Here is a 21305-nt window from a genome sequence, read left to right as displayed (position 1 = left end):
TGTGGTCTAGAATCAAGGAATCATTGGGCTAGAGAGAGATAGAAGGGAGTTTAATGATGCACTGCCCAATGCTCACAGTGAAAGATCAGGAAACTAAGTCACAAACTCTAAGATCATAGACCTATAAGTATTAAGTGATCATAAGTAATACAGTCAATGGCAGAAATACTGCAAAAGTAGCAGAAAATTAACTGAAAATGGATCTCCAGATTCATTCTTTCTGGTATACCTCACTAGTTCACACCAGGTTGAAAGAATGTGCTTTAAAAAAAAAAAAGGCTAACATTTTGCTGGTCTCACAGAATGGTAATATTTGTAGTTTTCTCCGTCCTCTCCAGACCAGGGTGTAAGCACCTCCCAAGTGTTCTTGTCATACCCATCATTGCTCTCGATCATATTTATGTTACTCTATTGTAGTCATCTTTTTAATTGTGTATCTTTCTACTTCTTTTTAAGCTCCTAGGATAGTGTCATTCATTTTGTAGTCCTGTCATATTGTGTGTACTCAACTAATGTTTAAGCAGAAATAACTTCATAATATCCCACAGTGAAAAGACTAAGGACTTTTCTACAAATATAATTGAGCACAATTTTATCCACATTTTGGGCTTAATATAGTGAATGTGCAGATATATACAGCACTCTGTTAATTGAGATGGTATTTTGATATACCTGGATAAGAAACACTATGCAGTTTCCATTCTTAATTTCAGTGAGACACCACCTTGAAATAAGAAGTATTTTTCTATCACTAAAATTACAAAAGAAACAATAATTCTCTATTTAAAAAAATCATAATCAACTCATCAGAAATAATGAACTAGCAAACTGGATAAAATGCTTACTTGCCTGAAAGTACATGGAGAAAAATATTAAAAATGTATTTTTGTTGTATCGAAACAAAATCAAATCAAATACATAACGCTTTTTAAAGTTTTAAGGTTTATAGCAACTGTAGTTCAGGTTTTTTTATTTTCTGATTACTAAATCTATAGGCGTTTACTATAGTTTTCAATATGTGCAAAGCATCCCCTCTATAACATGATAAATAAGGTATTTTAGGGGATAGGTATGCAATCTTTCCATGTTTCAACGTTTTATGTACAAAACAATGACAGCAGACATTCTCGGGTTCTTTTGTCTAGCAGTTCCGATTTTATTCCCCTGTTCTTCACTCTCGTAAAGACATGGTGTTCCGGAGCAGACGCTTCAACCTACCTCTTGCTCTCTTTTGTTTTCCCCAGTTCATGGCTCTTCGTTATCACTGGTGTCCAGCACTTCTTCTCTTTACTCTACGGTAAGTACTGGCTGTTAAGGAAAAGCTCCTGCCTTTGCCAGGCATACACATGATTAAGGAGACTGACATTTACACAGAAGTTGCGCAGTGAAATAAGGGCTGTAAGTGAAATACGCTAAGCTACTGCATCCCCGATAAGCTGGCAAGTACTGTAATAGCTCTTCTGTGGTCCACTTCCCTGTGCTTCCACTTGACTTCTGTGTACGCATTATAATCCACTTATGGAAGGAAAACTGAATTTCACAAAACCTGTGAGGGTATAACTTGGAGTCCCTGAAATCATGTAGTATGCGCTACCATAATTTTATAATATTGAATTGTTTTCCTTGTTTGGTTCCCTGAGCTGTGACTGATCATTGCATTGTTCTATGGTATTTTTTTATTGTATTTTTAAAGTTTTTTTTTTTTTTTTTTTTTGGAAAATATTATACGAAAGGATGAAGGCTTCAGAAGCTTAGGTATTTTTTTTATAAACTTCTGAAATAGAATGTAGTTTTTAAAACTTTATTTCTTAAGAGAGAAATGACAATTTGTCAACTCATTTTCCCAATATGTGAAATTATATTTTATTTTTACCAAGGTGAGTTTTCAGTCTACTTAACATAATTTAATATATTTTTTAAAAATTAGTCTCTAGGATTTTATTTTTATAGGAGGGTTCTTTCATGCCTAGGTAAGAGTGAGGTATAGTTAGTTTACTGAATTTCACTGAGACTTGAGTAGTATGAATAATTATTAATCCAGCATTGAAAGGTTCATAAAAAGTTCACAGCCTTGGCTGTTAACTGAGCAATTAAGCATTAAGGGAAATACTGATTTTTTTTTCCACTCTTTTTGTTAGGTTCAAATGTTATATCCCTCTTTTTATGAATCCATCTTAATATGTATTGCTTTACATAGTTACTCAAAATTAGACTATCATCAGCAAAGACAATATTCTTTTTTACCATTTCTCCTTTTAATGATTACAATTGCCAATAGATTCTATAACTGAAGAAATCACTATTAGTGTTTAGATAAATCTACTATGTTAGGCAACTAGATAAAGAAGTGAGAAATGTGAAAATGTATTGGGAAAAATGCCTACGAGGAATATGTTAAGAGCTAGTATCCCTCCTATTGAGCTAATGCCACTGTTTATCAGGGAGATGTATTCTGACTGAAGCCATTGCAACTAAAGTCTCTATCTAACATGAAAAAATGCAACATCATTATAATCATCCTGGAGGGGTGCACGGAATTTGTGCATGGGTAGGGTCCCTAGGCCTGGCCAGCAATCAGGGCCGATCGGGCCTTCTGATTCCTGGCTGAGGCCTCCCTTCCCTGGCTGCGGGCTGCCGGCCAAGGCCTTTCTTCATTCCGTGCCGCCCCCTGGTGGTCAGTGCACATCATAGCAAGTGATAGAATTCCCTGTCTCCTGATTGAACTCCTGCAGGGACACTTTGCATGTTAGCCTTTTATATTTATAGATTTTAAATATACACAAATTTTAAATATTTTGTAGCAACATTTGGATAAAACTACCTTTATGAAACATAAGAAAAACTAAAAAAAAAAAGAGCATGGGTAGGAGAATACAGATGGCTAATTAGTGTATAACAGAGTCCAATAGATCTTCTGTGGTAATAAAACTGTTCTATAACTGCACTGTCTAATAGAGTAACCACACATGACTATCAGGTATTTGAAGTGTGTCTCTCTTGTGACAGAAGAGTCAAAAATTTTTAAATTAATTAATTTAAACTTAAAAAAGCATATATGTCAAGTAGCTACTATATTGGATATTGCAGGTTTATTGAGAACAAAGGAAGTACATTTAAAAAATGCTTCTCATTTAAGTTAGGAAACATAAGTGAGAAGTATTGAGAGTGCAATATGAAATGTGAACAGAGATGAAAATAAAGGGACTATATACACATATTTATTGGCCAACATTTAGAGATGAATTGGGTCCTGGTGTTAAGTGTGAAAAGCCACATGGTTAGGTGATCAAGCCACATGAGAAGGTGATATTATTAGGAAATTAGTAAATTTAAATAGTTGTATTAGAAATGATGTAAATTGTATATTTGAATTGACAAGTAACCTGCAATAAAACAATGCATAATTGGAGAATTAATAAAGAGAAAAATTAAAGATCAGGAGGAGTTATTTTATCTCTAACCCTCCTTACCATGCACTGAGATTTAATTGACAATGATAAAATATCTGTGGAAGTACTTTTTAAAGAGGAAGTGAAAAGGCAATTTATCATTATTTTTATGCCTTCTTAAGGACTCTGGGTAAAGATTCTGTTGATTTGCATTCTTGCCTGACTATATGAGTCAGGATTATGTGGCATCAGGCAAGTTGCTAAATTTCTTTGGACTATACCTATAAAATAAAGTGGGAAAACAGCAGACAGATGTACCCATGGTTTTTCTGAAGTAATTAGAGAAGACCAGGGACATTGTATACCATAAATCACAAGATGTTGTTAATTGTGTGGTTCTAGAAAGCACCATTTATATCATAGTCCATGTAATAGTATCATTTGAAGTATGCCCTGCACAACTAACACAACTGTACATGGTGTCCCTTTGTAAAATAATTAGTGTTTAATATAGATGATGTGTTGTAGAGTTGTGCACCTGAAACCCATGTGATTTGTTAGCCAGTGTCATTCCAATAAATTCAATAAAAAGGGGGGGGGGGAGAAAAAGAAAAAAAATAATTAGTGTTCAGGAATAAAAAGTTTCCCTTTTTGCAAGAACATTAGGCACTATCTCTATTAGGTAAAATACTGTTTCTATTAAACATGGGTATAAACCATGTTTACTGCAATGCTCTCATTTATGGAATTACATATTTTGCTTTAAAATATTAAAACACACTAACAAAGATGGCTTGTTGGGCAGAAACTTTACCTGTAAAATCACCAATCTAACAAATCCTATTGGAAGAATTCTTTCTTCACACGTAGCTCTATTAAAACCTCTACCAATTATAATTGGGAAAAATTTTCATTTGTATCTTGTTATAAAGTGTGTAAATCACCTTCTAGAATTCCTGAGCCGAAAGATTCTGGGAGGTTGCAAACTCATTACAAATAACAGGCCCAGTCCGGTCTGCCAAGTTATTACCTTTCTGTGCTTGTTTTTTAATCCAAACCAACACTGTGAAATCTGAGCTTTGACTTAAAAAAAAAAATTAAATTTATTTTTAAAAATAAACAAAATATCTAAGAACATTGAGATGAAATTCCTCCGGGGTTACAGTCCCCTGGCATCGCCCCCTTTAGATATTAGGCCTGTGCTTTCAGGCCAGTCTGTCTCCACCTCCTCTTCTTTTCGTCCTGAAGTTGAGTTTGGTTGTTGTTATTGTGCTATGGGTTTCTCATAGGAAAGGAAAACTCCTCATTATCCATATACTACTTATGGGAAGTGAGAAAATAAAAGATAGCCTAGGAAGCTATGCAATTTTATTCTTAGGTCCCAGAACCCTCTTTATTCTTTTTTTAAAATATATTTTATTGATTTTTTTACAGAGACGAAGGGAGAGGGATAGAGAGTTAAAAACATCGATGAGAGAGAAACATCGATCAGCTGCCTCCTGCACACCCCCTACTGGGGATGTGCCCGTAACCTAGGTACATGCCCTTGACCCGAATCAAACCTGGGACCCTTCAGTCCGCAGGCCGACTCTCTATCCACTGAGCCACATCGGTTAGGGCCCTTTTTATTCTTCATATGCCTGAACCTGTAATGCATTTACACTTTTCTATTTTTGCAATAGTTGTTTTCTGAATGGCTATATTGTATATTAAAAACTTTATCGAACCTGATTTATGGTTGGAATCTAATTTGTGTAGGTATAATAAGAGCAGGGGCCATGTTTAGTTTATTGTAGAACCCTTTAGCATTTTTACTAAGACACAGCTAATACTAAAGTAAATACATTTTTTAATTTGTAAATTTGAACGGATGAATGAATGGCCAAACAATGGCTTACAGAATAATGAATAATCTCATATATATTTTTTAGGTAAGGTATTTTATAATGTTTACCATCCTTCAGTACATTGGGCCTGCTTGAAAATCATTGTTTAAAATGGAAAGTAATATCATGCCATGCCTAACCCACTGGAAAAAAAATAATATTCTTGTTTATTGCTTCAACTTTATAGTAACACCTAACCAGTATTAACAGCCAAGTGTAGGAAAGAAGGTGAATATTAAAGCAAAAGATAATGCTGAAAAATCAGCAATGAGAAAAGTCATTATATATAGTATATAAAGAATTAATATATGTAATAATTACTCTTATAACTAGTATATGTAACTTATCCTGGGCATGTTTAATGAAAAAAAAGTGACCATTTCCTGACTATTTATAAAATATAGAACACATTGGTGGTTTGAAATACACAAGTTATTTATTGAGTATTAGTTTCCTATAATCTTTGAAAGCCTAGAAGCAGGATTTGGGCAGAATAAACTGGCAATATATATGCAAAGTTCTAGGGAAATCAGATAGTCATAGTTAATTGTGTTCTGCCGGGGTCCAACCCCAGCAGGTCCAGGGGTCCCCAAAGGTGTGGATGGAGTCGGCGAAGAAGGAATGACACAGAGACAGCGTTCAGTTGATCAGCAGCCTAGCCAGGATCTCTAGCCAGGATCTCCAGCCAAGTTCTGGTCTGGATCTCCAGAGAGGTTCTGGTTCGGATCTCCAGCCAGGTTCTGTGTCCATGTTCTCTTGCTAGGTTCTCCAGCCAGGTTCTGTCCAGGTTCTCCAGCCAGGTTCAGTTACCAGGTTCTAGTCAGGTTCTCTTGCCAATTTCTGTAGTCAGGTTCAGTCCAGGATCTTTTGCCATGTTCTCTCACTAGGTTCTGTCTCTAGGTTCTGAGGCCAGTTTCTGTCCAGGAACTTTTGCCATGTTCTCTCCAGCGAAGTTCTTCTGTCTCTAGAGAACGTTCTGTGTAGGTTCTGTGCCTAGGTTCTGTCTCTCTTGGTTCTGTCTTCTTACATCTGTATTTATACCAGTTGATTCCAATCCTATCAATCTCTATTTCAAAGGTTAGGGCGTTTCTTATCTCCATTCCAGGGAGTAAAGATTATGTAGCTTAAGCATGATTGTTCGTAGTTAAAGTGATTAATTACCCACCTGGCACTTAGTTAAGAGGTTTTATTCCCTCCCTAACTTCAGGGGAAAATCCCTACCTGGGGAAACAACCTTTCTCAGAGACCTTGGTTAAAACACATAGTGCCAAGAAGGTGAGCAAACATATTAAGAACAGTATGCCATATATGCCAGGTCCCTTGAAACAGCAAGCATGGACCGGCTCCCGGCAGTGTTCTATATCGTATGGCAAACACCCTGCAGCTTTCTCTTGATTTTATGAAATTTTTATTTTAAAATTTCTCCCCTACTTGTGATTCAGAAACCAAACTTATATGAAACCTTGACATTATTAAATTTTAAAAATGTTTTTACTTAAAAAATTAAAGTTGAGATGTAAATAATCAAGCTTTATGTTAGCATTTATTTTTTAAAAATTTTTCTGATAAAGGCTACTAAGATTCCACTACTTAACCACTTTTTTCTTTAACCACTATATTACTAACTATACATTATTTTTAAGGGTAGAGAAATAGGAAAGACAGAACTCAAAAGATGCTTACACATAAAAATATTTCAATGTTTAAAATACTTTGTTGTGCTTTATGTTTTCTGGAGGAAAGGAAGATATAAAGATATAAAAAGTGGTTCAGATATTATCTGCATCAATTAATCAGGCAATGCCCCCCAAAAGAGATAAGAGATTGTTTTTTTAGCTTTGGATCTGCTCAAAGCAATAAGCAGACTTGTACTGTTCAGCGATATTATGCATTCTCCAGCTTCTTCCAGAATGAGAGCGCTCCCCAAATGTAACGGTGCACACAGTTCACACTCTGGCATTTTGCAGCCCAGCACAAAGAAAAGCAGAGCTGGAGTCTCTGCAACTGAAGCCAAAGCTCCTCCGGTTTCTACAGCAATCCTCCTTTGCATAATCTGCATTAACTGATTTTCCTCAGCCACTTTGATCACCCCTTAGCCCTGGATATCTTAGTGTTTTTCTGACTTGCAGCCAAATAAACATAATTAATTAACCATTAGGAAAAGTAAAAGAAAATAGAAACTAAAGACCTGATTTCGGTGGTTATCAGTAGAGGTCAGTATTTTTCCTGCAGCTTTATTGGGCATTCTTTGTGATCTGTAAATCACAGGATAAAATTAGAACTCCTAAAACTTGGCTGCAGATCCCTATAATTTCATGGAGTCTGCATCCTATAATCTGAATTTTAAAAATCCAACATTTTTAACCTTATATTTTTTAGAGTCTAATTTTACAACTATTTTGTTTTTGGTCTGGATCTTAGAGCAATGCTATCTCAATTTTATCCTTTGCTTTTAAGACATATTATATATCCATAAGTCAAATAACCTATATTTTAAAGTACTACATGGCTTATATATAAAGAAATATTCACTTGTAATTCTAAAGGTCCCTGTTCTTACTGTTTTAATATTATGCATTTTACTATATTCTTGTTAGATCATAATATTTTAAATACAAATTATAATTACTTTACGTGTGAAATGAATCGACATTGTAATATTTTTTTCGCATTTCTCTTTTTCAGGCTGAAGAAAAGGCTCATTCAGAGGTAAAAAGCTTGTAGCATTTTTATTTTTGACTACCATCTTATACATTTATGCTGAAATGAGGTTTTCTCCCACTAGAGGGCTCTGCTACAATAGCATACCCCTCCAGTTAGGATACAAATAATTGAAGTAGTTGATAAAAGGTCTTGGATATTTCCTCATAAAGAAAATGAAAGGCAGTGTTTAGAAGCAAACTCTCCTCTCACATTATAGATTGGAGACTTAGGTAATAAATTGTGTCTAGTAGCAAGCACTCCTAAAATCTTTGATGGATGAATGAGTGTGCAGTCTTTCTATTTTATTAGTCTCTTTTCCCTCACAGCCTATAAAACTAACTGCATAGGCTTGAGGAAACTCTTGAATCTTGAGCTGCCGACCTCCACAACGCAGGCTACCAGCATCCCAGCCTATCTCGTCGGTGCCAGGACTGTGCTGCCTGTAGTCACCACTTTCTGTCTACTGTGGCATATTGTTCTAATCACATACGTTTCAGAAATACACACTTCCTTGCAATCACATACAAATGAGAATTCAACCTGGAGAGAATATTCTTTTTCTGACTCTTTGTATAAGAGTTGTGTTGGCCAAGAAGAGCAGGAGGACTTTAATTAGGCCTTTATTTAAGGCACAGTAATGACTATTTGATTGCTTTACACTGAGGCAATCAGACCACAGAGAAAATAAATGTCTTGACAACAGTCTCTACAAAGGAACTCTTTCCTTTAAAGTCATATTTTATTGCCTTTAATGTAAAATTTGTGATGTGCTTCAAAATACTGAAAAAGTATTGATTATGCCAATTTGATCTTTGTAATTGCTAGACCAAACAAATGATTATGGTGTTTTTTAAAAAAACACACAAACATTTTGTTGTATGGACATAGCAAGGCTTCTAACATTGATCATAATATAGCTACTGAAGTATAAAAATGCCACATCTTCTTGCCTTATTAGTAATTATCCAACTCCCCTTTTATCATTCATGTCCCATAATGAGTCATGGTTGTTAAAAAAATAATTTATAGTACTTATATAATAGAGACTGCTAATTTGAGAAACTTCTTTGAATTTGGTTTAAGAACAATATGGATTCTTTGATTTCTGAGACTATTTGGTCATTATCATAGGAATGTGATTCAAAAGTTAATTGGGGCTGGGATGTATCTCTTTAAAAAAAAAAAAACAGGAGTGGAAAGGAATCTCATTTTCCTAAATTATAAAAATGTCCTCTATCTCTGCTTCCAGCTCACTTATTTTTTAGTCTCTCAATATTGACCACCATTTATTCTCCATAAAAATAGAATGTGAAGGGAGGTAAAAGGAAAAAGACAAGTAATAAACTTGTCAAGAATGCTCTTTCAAACTAAGGCACATTCCAAAAGTCCAAATACGACCAAAGAAGACTTGTTTTTGTAAAAATGGGAAGCATTAGAGTAGATTATGTGGCATTTAAATAACTAGAATCCCTTGAGACCAGAAGTTTACTTGTTGACTTATAAATGCTTTACCTTTATGAATCACTTTATATTTCATGGCAACATGAGACACGCAGGTTAAACTGTGAAAGTGCTTAAATTAAAATTTTAAATATAATATCATATATTCTTCTAGTTTTCTGGTTCAGTTTTATTCAAGAGTGAACTTAACTGAAATGGAAAACATTTTTGCATATTTATTTTGTTGTTTTATTTAGTTACTAGAGGCCTGGTGCACAAAATTTGTGCACTTGGGGGGGTGTCTCTCAGCCCGGCCTGTGCCCTCTTGCAGTCCGGGAGCCTTCGGGAGATGTCCAACTGATGGCTTAGGCCTGCTCCCACGGGGATCGGGCCTAAGCCAGCAGTTGGGCATCCTTAGCGCTGCTGTGGAGGCGGGAGAGGCTACTGCCACCACCACTGCTTTCTCCAGCCATGAGCCCAGCTTCTGGCTGAGTGGCACTCCCCCTGGGCAGCTCCTGCGTTGAGTGTCTGCCCCCTTGTGGTCAGTGCACATCAGAGTGACTGGTCATTCCACCATTCAGTAGATTTGCATATTAGCCTTTCATTATATAAAATTTGCACAGTATTACTGATTTTCTCCTTCTTTTTAAACTGGATAATCTATAAAGCCTTTTTTAGTAACTTACTGAATAAAGGGCATTACAATCAAGATTTGGGATGAGTGTTAGCCATTAAAACTCCAGCCAATAAAATTATTTTCAAATATGGGAACATTAAATGTTGAATTAGAACCAGCTTTCAGTGAGTGCAGGATTTCTACATCTCTGAGAAGTTTACAAACATAAAATTAAAATAAACATGCAAAAAAACTGATAGAAAAATAACACGGAGTACTTTTCACCCAAAGGATCCAGAAAAAAATATGTATATGCATTTTTAACTTTAAAAAAGAACAGATTTTACTACCTAATTTTATTACTGCAAATTTCTGTAAAGAATCAATAAAGAGTAAACTGATTCTTGAGTCAGGCAGGGATGGCAAATGGAACAAGTAAGCACACCGTACTTGGCAGATTGGAGTTCCTGCTTTGACATAGGCACTTATTCCTCTTCTGATCATAGGCTTTTGATTGTTACTGTGCAGCCAGTATTCACATTTCTTTAATTTTCAGAAATTGCTACTGATACAGTGGGGGTAGAAGGAACTAACTATAATATTTGCTTTGCTTGCTTGGATTGAATTTTAGTTTTATGTCAAAATCTGCTAGCATATTGAATTGATTTTTTTAATTACATTCAGCAAATTCATAAACTGCGGAGAGAGCTGGTTGCATCTCAAGAAAAAGTGGCTACCCTCACATCTCAGCTTTCAGCAAATGTAAGTCACTTTTGATTTTGTGATACGTTAAAACAGATTTTTAGATAGTAAGTAGGATAATTTTAGTAACCGATTTACGCACTTAAATGTCAAAAATTATACAGACTTAAGTCACTAAACTGTGAGACTCATATAAAGCCAAACTTTCCTGTACACTGAGTAATAAAATATAAACCCAAATTGATAAGGATGCATACTGTGGTTGAAATGGCTTTTTGTTTCTTACAAGGTTGGAAGTATCAGTAACAGCAACAATGGTTATTTCTTTTCTTATTTCTTATTTTTATCACTCCCCATATATAAGACTTTCTCAAGCCGCAATGTTATTAGGGATTGCTGGGGATTAACTTTGGAAGATAAAAAATTCATGTGCCCTGCCTCCTTCAGAGCAATTTATTAGACAATTAGTTAAGCATTCACTTCATTCTAAAAAAAAAAAAATTAACTTGGTCTAATTTTGGGTATCTTAGCTATATTGTAAATGAGATATATTTCTCTCAACAACCTGGACAGCCTTCTCATAGTTCAAGCAGCAGAGAACAGCAAAAATGATGACAGTGAAGACCATCAATTATATTAACATTTACTGAAGATCTTCTAATGTGCCAGGGAGTACATAGATGTAGAGTAATAAACAGCCTGTGGCATTGTGCCTCGTCCTCAGGAACAATGGTGTTAGGAACAACAGTGAGGGGTAAGCAAGCTCCTGCTATTTTGCCATATGTCCTGCCACCTTCACTCAACATTAATCTGCTCAGTTCCACTGTAGAGCTTTGGGCCCGTTGCCTGCCTCACTTCTCTATGCTCTCCATTGAGTTTTTCTACCTCCTAGGCAAAGCCTGACAGAGCAAGACTGAGCAGGTGTAGCCCCCCCTGGGTATGACTTGAGTAAGTGAGATTTTTAAGATGGAAAATTATGGTGTAATAAAACTTTCACAGTATCTAAATAAATCATTTCACTCACAATGTATTCATTTCAGCATTGTATTTGAATTGATTTTATCTTTTCATCTTTGGGGGAATCTAAATTTTGGATTGATTGACTATATTTTTTTTTTATGTACGTTGTCAGGAGATTCATAAAAATGATAGTATGTTTTAGAGAATTGTTTAGGCAACATTGGAAGAGAACAGTATTATTCAAACTATATTTTGTGTCTAAGTATAATTCTTAAATAGCTCAATAGCGGTTGTAAATTTTATACAATAAACTGTATAGTGGTATAAAACACTCCTGTCTCAGTACCTGAATTTATACCCAGAGGACATATTACAATGAAAATGCCAAAGTACTCCGGGTTCTGGTTATCTGCGACAAGGAAGGCTTCATGATAGACCCTATGCATTGGATAGTCAAGATGCATCCAGTTGTTTTGAATGATTACTCAGGGTTTTATTTTATCTTTAAATCTCTCTTCGTAGACTTATATACTCAGATATTGCAATAACAAGTGGCTGCTATACATTGTGGAATTTGGGCTTTTGCACAGTAATTTTGAAGCTATTTCCATTTAAAAAGGAATACATGCTTCCCCTGACTAATATTTCTCAGCAGATTGGAGCATTGTTCTGTACATGGCAAGGTTGTGGGTTTGATACCTGGTCAGGGCTCCTACAGGAGGCAACCAGTCAATGTTTTTCACATAAATCTCTCTCTCTCTCGCTCTCGCTCTCGCTCTCGCTCTCGCTCTCGCTCTCGCTCTCGCTCTCGCTCTCGTTGTGTGTGTGTGTGTGTGTGTGTGTGTGTGTCTCCCTCTCATTCTTCCCTTTTCTCTAAAATCAATCAATATGTCCTCAGGTAAGGATAAAAAACATATTTAAAAAAATAATATATGCTTATTTTATTAAAAAGAAAAACTAGCCCTGGTTGGTGTAGCTCAGTTGGTTGGGCATCTTCCTGAGCACCAGGAGCTTGCTGGTTCGGCTCCCAGTCAGGGCAGCTCCATTCCCGGTGGGCGGCATGCAGGAGGCAGCTGATCGATGTTGCTCTCTCACATTGACGTTTCTCTCTCCCCTCTACCTACCTCTTTCTCTAAAAATCAGTAAATTATTCTTTAAAACAAAAAAATTACACAAAAAACTAAAATTAAAAATTTTTTAAATAAAAAGGATTTATTTGTTTTTCCCTCTGAGATTCTCATCCCATTCATGGTTATTGTTTTCTTGTGTTTCCTTCCAACATTATTTTTTTACTAGAGGCCCCATACACGATTCATGCAAGGGGCTTGGCCCTCGCAGCCCTGGGTTAGTCCAGAAAGTTGTCTGGACAGTCTTTCGGCTGTCTGGTCTAATTAGCATATTATGCTTTTATTATTATAGCTATACCTATTAACACAAATATACAAAACCCTCTTGCAAAGGCTTACCAGACACACACACACACACACACACACACACACACACACACACACACACGCACGGAACCTAATTCTAACATGAGGGGACGGTCCTGGGGGATCAAATCTTCACTATTGTTCCGAAATGGAACAAACATATTAAAACAATGTCAGCCACTTCTGCTCCAATCATGCACATCACACTATTTTCACAATGGTTTTATGACTGTGTAGTATGTATTCTCAGCTGGGTGTTGGTATTACCATCAAAGGGTAAAAATTGGTTCCTGTAGTGGAAAAGTATAAACTCACCATTTTCATGTATAAAGCACTGATATACATAGGGTGTATAAGCAGGTATCCAGTGTACCTGTGGCATTAATTGGCATGGAGGAAGAAGTAATAAGGGGAAAAGATATCTGTAGTCTTTCCCTGGGAGGTGATAGTTTTTTTAAAAAGTAATAAACTGAATTAGAGGAAATGGTGCCAAATAGGTGATTTTGTTTTAAAAGTCTAGTCTTAGAGTCAAAGTGCAAATATTTCCAGCTTCTCTAATGTATATCTATGTTATCACTAGTAGTGCAATTTGCACATATATGTGTGCTTAAAATATATCCTATTTTGCATGATCTTTTTTTTTACTTTATAATGCACTAGAGGCCTGGTGCACAAAAATTTGTGCCGTCAGGGGCGGGAGGGGGTCCCACAGCCCGGCCTGTGCCCTCTCGCAGTCTGGGACCCCTTGGAGGATGTCCACCTGCTGGCTAAGGCCCGCTCCCTGGGTGATCAGGCCCAAGCTGGCAGTCAGACATCCCTCTGGCAGCCCGGGAGCCCTTGGGGGTTGTTCACTTGCCAGCGGGAAGCAGACCAAAACTGCAGTCGGATATCCTTAGTGCTGCTGAGAAGGCGGGAGAAGCTCCCACCACCACCGCTGTACTGGCAGCCATCAGCCTGGCTTGTGGCTGAACAGAGTTCCCCCTGTGGGAGTGCACTGACCACCAGAGGGCAGCTCTTGCATTGTGCGTCTGCCCCCTGGTGGTCAGTGTGTGTCATAGTGACCAGTCATTCCCAGTTGTTCTGCTGTTAGGGTCAATTTTCATATTACCCTTTTATTATATAGGATAGAGTCCTGGTGCACAGGTGAGGGCTGGCTGGTTTGCCCTGAAGGGTGTCCCGGATCAGGTGGGGGTCCTGCTGGGGTGCCTGGCCAGCCTGGGTGAGGGGCTGATGGCTGTTTGCAGGCTGGCCACAGCCCCTTCAGGGTGGGGGTCCCCTCTGGGGTGCCTGGCCAGCCTGGGTGAGGGGCTAAGTGCCATTTTCAGGCTGGCCACATCCCCTTCAGGGATGGGGTGTGTTGCTGGGGTGCCTGGCCAGTCTGGGTGAGGGGCTGATGGCTGCTTGCAGGCTGGCCAAGCCCCCCATGAGGGTGTGGCCATCCTGAATGAGGGACTGATGGCTGTTTGCAGGCTGGCCACAGCCCCCAGCCACGCAAGCACCCAGTGGAAGCTGGCTGGAAGCAGGTATCTGGGATTTATTTATCTTCTATAATTGAAACTTTGTTGCCTTGAGGGGAGGCTACAGCCAGCCAGGGCAGGCGGGAAGCTTGGCTTCCTCCATTGCCAGGGGCAACCAAGCCTCCTCCTTGCTCCAGCTCTGTGGCTGCCAGCCGCCATCCTCATTGGGTTAATTTGCATACAGTCGCTCTGATTGGCTGGTGGGCATGGCCTGAGGCATAGCGAAGGTGTGGTCAATTTGCATGTTTCTCTTTTATTAGATTAGATAGAGGCCTGGAGCATGGGTGGGGGCTGGCTGGTTTGCCCTGAAGGGTGTCCCGGATCAGGGTGGGATTCCCACTGGGGTGCCTGGCCAGCCTGGGTGAGGGGCTGAGGGCTGTTTTCAGGCTGGCCAAAGCCCCTTCAGGGAGGTAGATCCTGCTGGGGTGCCTGGCCAGTCTGGGTGAGGGGCTGATGGCTGTTTGCAGGCTGGCCACGGCCCCTAGCCACCCCAGCTCCCAGTGGAGGCTGGCTGGAAGCAGGTATCTGGGATTTATTTACCTTCTATAATTGAAACTTTGTTGCCTTGAGTGGAGGCTACAGCCGGCCAGGGTAGGCAGGAAGCTTGGCTTCCTCTATGGCTGGGCAACCAAGCCTCCTGCTTGCTCCAGCTCCGTGGCTGCCAGCCGCCATTCTGGTTGGGTTAATTTGCATACAGTCGCTCTGATTAGCTGGTGGGCTTGGCTTGGGGCATAGCAAAGGTATGGTCAATTTGCATGTTCCTCTTTTTATTAGATTAGATTTTAGAAATCTTCTCAAATCACCTCAGAGCTACTAAACAAACAAAGAAACAAACAAACTGTGACTAGCAGCCTTATTTTTTAATCATGAAAAAAATGGAAACAACAAAATGTCTCTTAATAGGTCAATGGATAAACAAACTGATGTATCCATACCATGGACTACTGCTCAGCAGTAAAAAGAAATGAACCATTGCTACTCACAACTTGGGTGGATATCTCCAAGTTCACTCTAAGCTGAGTGGAAAAGCACCCTTTCAAAAGGTCACATGATATGTAATTCCATCTGTATAACATTCTAGAAAGGCACAATTACAGAATAGAAAGGCACAATTACAGAAATGAACAGCAACTTAATGGTTGTCAGGGATGTGGTCACCTTTCTTCCTGAGAGGTGGGTGGCTATAACTGTAAAAGTATTTCAATGAGGTAATCATTTCTTATGTGAATCTACATATTTGTACCAATATTGAATTCTGGTTTTGATATCACCCATAATTATGTAAGATGTAACCCAGTGTGGGAAACTGGGTAAAGGGTACATGGGTCCTCTCAATACTCTCTTTGCAGCTTTTTGTGAACCTATAAGTATTTCAAATTAAAAAATAAAATAAAACACAAAATTAAAAAATAAAATAAAACACAAAAGAACTGCCATAGTTTTTGAAAGTGATGTCTAGTTTTTAATTTCTTAGGTATTTCAACCTTATTTTACCATTTATTGCTTCTTTATTTTGTGGTGATATGGATTATTAGAGCTTTTTACCATCATATACTTTTATTGCTGAAATGACAAAAGAAAAGATGAAAGTGAAAAAATTAAGGTAATGAAGATATTCAGTATCTCCTACTCTACAAGAAGTTTATTTAAAAAATCACTTTAAGGGTAAATATTTTAGTAGCCAAGAACTTGTATAAATGGATGCATATGTAAATATTTATAAAATAACTTTAATGTCAGTTCTATTTTGAACATTTTAATGGATCATTATAATGAAAAATAATGGAGTTTGCATATTCATGTCAATTTGTATTTTTAAGGATGTAATCTTTATACATTTAGAAATCTGAGTTATTCACAGGTTGCCTTTTTACACAAGTCATGTTGAACTTTAATGTTTGCTTTATTAAAATGACATTTTAGATTCCCATAGTCCATAATGAATTATGAAAGAATTAAGTTAATACTTAATTTTTTATCAGTTCTAAGCAAAACTACTACATTTAAATTTCATTCAGAATGTTTTACTTAGGTGCCCCTGAATTAATATCCATTGATGTAAATAATATATACATATATTTTTAATATACATGCCCAGGAATTAATCATAAAACTGAATAAAATATTCCTATGTAGTATTTCCTCAACATAAGTCCAAGTCTTCTTTTTTTAATCTTGTGAAGTTCCTATTTGGAGGTAGATATAAGCCTTTTATTTATTAGTTTATTCAGGCTACAAGTAAACGTTTTTTCCTTCATTTTTGGGGTATGTTTTATAATTGATGTATCACCTGTTTGGACCGGGTATGACGGCATTTATGTGGAATCCACATAATAATCCCTGTTTTAACATTTAAACTTGAATCTTACTCCTTTACTTGAAACTTGCTCCTTAGTAAAATGCTTTTTGCCCCTTTTTTAAAAGGGGCGGTGGTCAGGCAGAAAGGGATCCTATGAGCTCACCTCTCCTTTGACTGGCAGAGTCTAACCTCCATTCAGTAGAATGTGCACTGACCTCCCCGCCCACTTGAGAAGTTCTCTGAACAGAGCTGCAATAAAGCCCAGGCAAGACTCTTTGTAAAGCTAATCTACTAGGATGTCTGTAGAAGGCAGAGCCGGCTTGTTGACAAGAGCTATTGCCTGGCCTTCCCTGAATCAATACCCCACCAAGGAACAGAAAGAAAACAGGAGCCCCAGAAGCAAAGGCAACTGCGGACGTGTGGTCACATCATACAGTCAGCCAGGGGCCCTCTCTCCTCTCGCGCACCCCTACATGCAGCCAAGTCAGGTGGGATGCATCTGTTTGTGTTTTAATATATTGTCTTTACACATCTCAGCCCTTAGAGAATTTGGAAATAAGCACTAATGCTAGTTATTACTACCATTTTTCACAGATAATACTGAATGTACTTTCTTTTGCCTTTCAACATGTAAGTCTTTTACATAAAAATCTCTTGGGTATTATTTTGTTTTGGAATTGTGTCCTATTTCTTTGCTCTATTTAATAGTTTTGTATATCCTACCAGTTACTCTTGCTTTCCTGCATCTCCTTTAAGAGAAAACTATTTTGCACATATCAACTATGACAAACAGTGAAGGGCCAATTATATATAGTAAAAAAAAATGTGAAACCTTATTTATGATAGTTTCAGAGTCATTTTCAGCTCATATGACAATGGATTTTCAAATGTAAAGTCATATGTATCTGTCCATTCATCCTCATATTAATATGTGTATAAAGTACTTTTATTTGGTTGACAGACTGCCACTGAATTCTAAATGAACAAATGCAATGCACGCATTTTTCATAATGATATTTCTTCTTATTATTTGGTAGCACAATAATTATCTTTACATGTCTATTCTGATTATGTTGTGTGTTTTCCAAACTAAAGATAGTAGTAGGTGTTATCTCCTTCCCTTAACTAATAGTCTTGTCTAATTTATTACCTTGACAGACTCCACCAAACACAAGTTGGGGCACATTCATCATCATCATATTGAGAAAATTGTACTCTGGCTTGAAAATTATGCAACTGCTAAGAGAAAAGCCAGAACCAAGTAAACTATGATTAACAACCCTCCTAAAAATCCACAATTTAAAAAAGTCATAATTTTATAAACTTTTTCAGACAAAATATATTGTCCTGTAATTTAATCAGTTTTATTTTCTATATTCTCTCCATTAAGGTGAAAAAAAATCATCCCTGGTAGAAATGGTTTCCCCTATTTACTTCATGTACTCCCTTTTTATTAATCCAATGGGTAAGAAATTTAATCTTCTATACATTCAAAGTAACAAAATTGACCTGAAACATTAAGCCAAAGCCATATAAACTTAAAGCAATATTTCACTAACATACTTTTAACATATTTTCATTGAGAACAATATGACTCAAAATGTTCTTTTGTAACCAGTTTTCTTGTGAATAATTAATGAAGAGAAATTTTCCAAAGATTGAAAACTGACATTCTCATGGTGAATATTTTATATTTATTTACTCACAGCTTCAACATATAAGCACTATATTTGTACAGCATATCCTTCATAGCCTTGCTTTCTTTGTCATATTTTTAACACCTGTTGAACTGATAAAATATGCACAAAGTAAAGGAATTCAGTTAAAGTTTATATATGTAAGGACTCACAGTCCAAAAATTCAAACTTACAATTCTTAGGGAGAATTAAAACTTTGCAATATTAAGTAGAATCTTGCATTTCTTTTAGTAAATGTTAACAAAGGTATTCTGCCAGAATTTTCAATATTTTAAAATAAAACAAGCAATATTAGTTTTATGATGCAGTAACCCATTTCAGGGTCACAGATTATTTCCAACAGTCTAAACTGAAATCAGCACAGATGGTTATCATGGACAAAGGTATTACAAATTACAGAGAGCAATGCGTTCAGCATAATGTAACTCCTACACACCACATGGATGAATCTGAAAAACACAATGTTAAGGAAAGCAGTCACACACAAAAATCCTGCCATTTTATTCTACTTGAGTGTTTTCAAAATAGGCAAAGCTAAAACACAGTTTTAGGGCTATAAGCTTGTGTAGTAACACTATAAAGAGAAGCAAGAAATAATTACTACAAATGTTACAACAGTTATCTCTGGGGAAAGGAGAGGGGACAGAGTGGGGGAGGGGCAGGGGAGGACTTCTAGGACCTTCAGCTGTCCTATCTCTTGATTGGACTAGTCAGTGCTTGAGTGCTTACTATGTGATAAACCAGTGAGCCTCACATCTTCATTTTTGTTCGCTTTATACATATCTTTACAATTTAAAAAAGGTTAAGAATAGAAAAAAGTGGGACATGACCTTATGTTAATTTCTGAGAGTACTAAGTCTGATGTAATGACGTTCCCTGCCATTGAAAACATTTTACACTATAAGATAATACTCCTGTTTTAAAAAGTGTTATTTACCCTGCCCTGGCCTGTGTGGCTCAGCTGGTGGGAGCATAGTCCCGTACACCAAAAGGTGTCTGGTTTGATCAGGGTTGGGGTGCATGTGGGAGGCAACTGGTGGATGTTTCTCTTTCACATTGATGTTTTTCTCCCTCTGTCTCTTTCCCCTCCTCTGTCTGAAGTCAATTTCTTTTTTAAAAAGTGTTGTTTATACCATTAAGTCTCTTAACAAACTTTTAGTATAATTCTCCAAATATGTGGGTTTGAGAGAAGGGGAAGGGGGGCACTGAGAGGAGGGGATCAGAAAAGAATAAAGAATCATACTGATGGGCTGAAGATGAATAGGTGTGCCCTCTCCAAGTTATCTTTCTCTCTCTATTACAGCATCAGGAAAAGAAAGGCTGCCCAGGATAAATTTAGAGCTCGGAACAAAGATACCTTTGTATCATGATGCTAATGGAAGGGTCTTGTGCAATCTAGCTGTTGCCAATAATGGAATAAAAGTCTAGCTCTTACTAATGCAGGAATAAACTTGTAGTGCCCTAATTCTTGGAACTCCTATGATCGATTTGATAATAGGTACCTCAGCTTTTCAGCTCTGCTGGAGTTACCAGGTGATGTGTTGAGAGTCCTCTCACTTCCTTCCCTCAAAAAATTAATCTTAGGCAAGGATTGCTAAATGTCCTCGCACACATAGTTTATTATAGATGTAGGTTGTATCCCTTTAAATCAGCGGTTCTCAACCTGTGGGTCGCAACCCCTTTGGGGGTCGAGTGACCCTTTCACAGGGGTCTCCTAAGACCATCAGAAAACATATAATTACATATTGTTTTTGTGATTAATCACTGTGCTTTAATTATGTTCAATTTGTAACAATGAAAATACATCCTGCATATCAGATATTTACATTACGATTCATAACAGTAGCAAAATTAGAGTTATGAAGTAGCAATGAAAATAATTTTATGGTTGGGGGGGTCACCACAACATGAGGAACTGTATTAAAGGGTCTCAGCATTAGGAAGGTTGAGAACCACTGCTTTAAGTGGACATACTATAAAATTGATCAGTTTGAGATAACATGCCTGGAGTTCTGCCTCACGCCCCAGTGAAGATTGCAGCACCTCCTCATGCTTAATATTTTGTGGGTGAAGCTGTTGCAAAATGGCGTGTGAATAAAAACTGGCCTATTTTAGAGCTATAATAAGATTGTCAAACACTTAATCATACGACTTCTGGTTATCTGCTGTAATAGGTATCATTCTCTGAGATTTAAAATAAAACCGCAAAGCTACCAAAACTTAATGTTAAATAAAATAGAACTGATTATTACTTCTGGCTGGCCTACCCGCTCTTCCTTAGTTGAAAGGAAAAAGTAGAAATAAAAGCCCTTTTATTGAACAGAATTTGGAAAGTCAAGACAACTCTTTTCGATTCAATTCTTTGTAAGTAGACAAAGGAAAGATAATGGGATAGCTGTCAGCACATGCCTGACACTGGAAGGAGAGTGTCATTATAATCCAGGAGCTAACAATATCTCCAAAGGTCATCACTCAGGTACAAAAATGAAGGCCATTTGTCCATTGACCTCCGCCTGGGCTTTCAGTCTAAAAACTTGGCAACTAAGAACTCTATTCAGTATTTGACGTGTCAAATCCTCCACGATGGGCGAGGTAGAAGATGTCGTTATTTGCAAAATGCCTTCAGAAGGTGAACTCACATGAAATGTCAAGGGACTGAAACC

At 37.3% G+C, this 21305-nt stretch overlaps 1 protein-coding gene across 3 annotated transcripts in view; it reads left to right on the top strand.

Moving 5' to 3' along the window:
* Positions 1-21305, top strand: part of NAV3 (neuron navigator 3) — an 840800-nt gene that overhangs the window by 761484 nt on the left and 58011 nt on the right. For all 3 annotated transcript variants that reach the window (XM_036299344.1, XM_036299343.1, XM_036299341.1), the window contains 3 exons: positions 1245-1297; positions 7961-7984; positions 10719-10796. In XM_036299344.1, coding sequence (XP_036155237.1) covers positions 1245-1297; positions 7961-7984; positions 10719-10796 — 155 coding nt within the window. The remainder of the gene's footprint in view (positions 1-1244; positions 1298-7960; positions 7985-10718; positions 10797-21305) is intronic.

This window comes from Myotis myotis, unplaced genomic scaffold (assembly GCF_014108235.1).
Source record: "Myotis myotis isolate mMyoMyo1 unplaced genomic scaffold, mMyoMyo1.p scaffold_m19_p_3, whole genome shotgun sequence".
Classification (NCBI taxonomy): Eukaryota; Metazoa; Chordata; class Mammalia; order Chiroptera; family Vespertilionidae; genus Myotis; species Myotis myotis.
The sequence above is the reverse complement of the archived record's forward strand: the minus strand, read 5'-3'. Positions and strand labels throughout refer to the sequence as shown.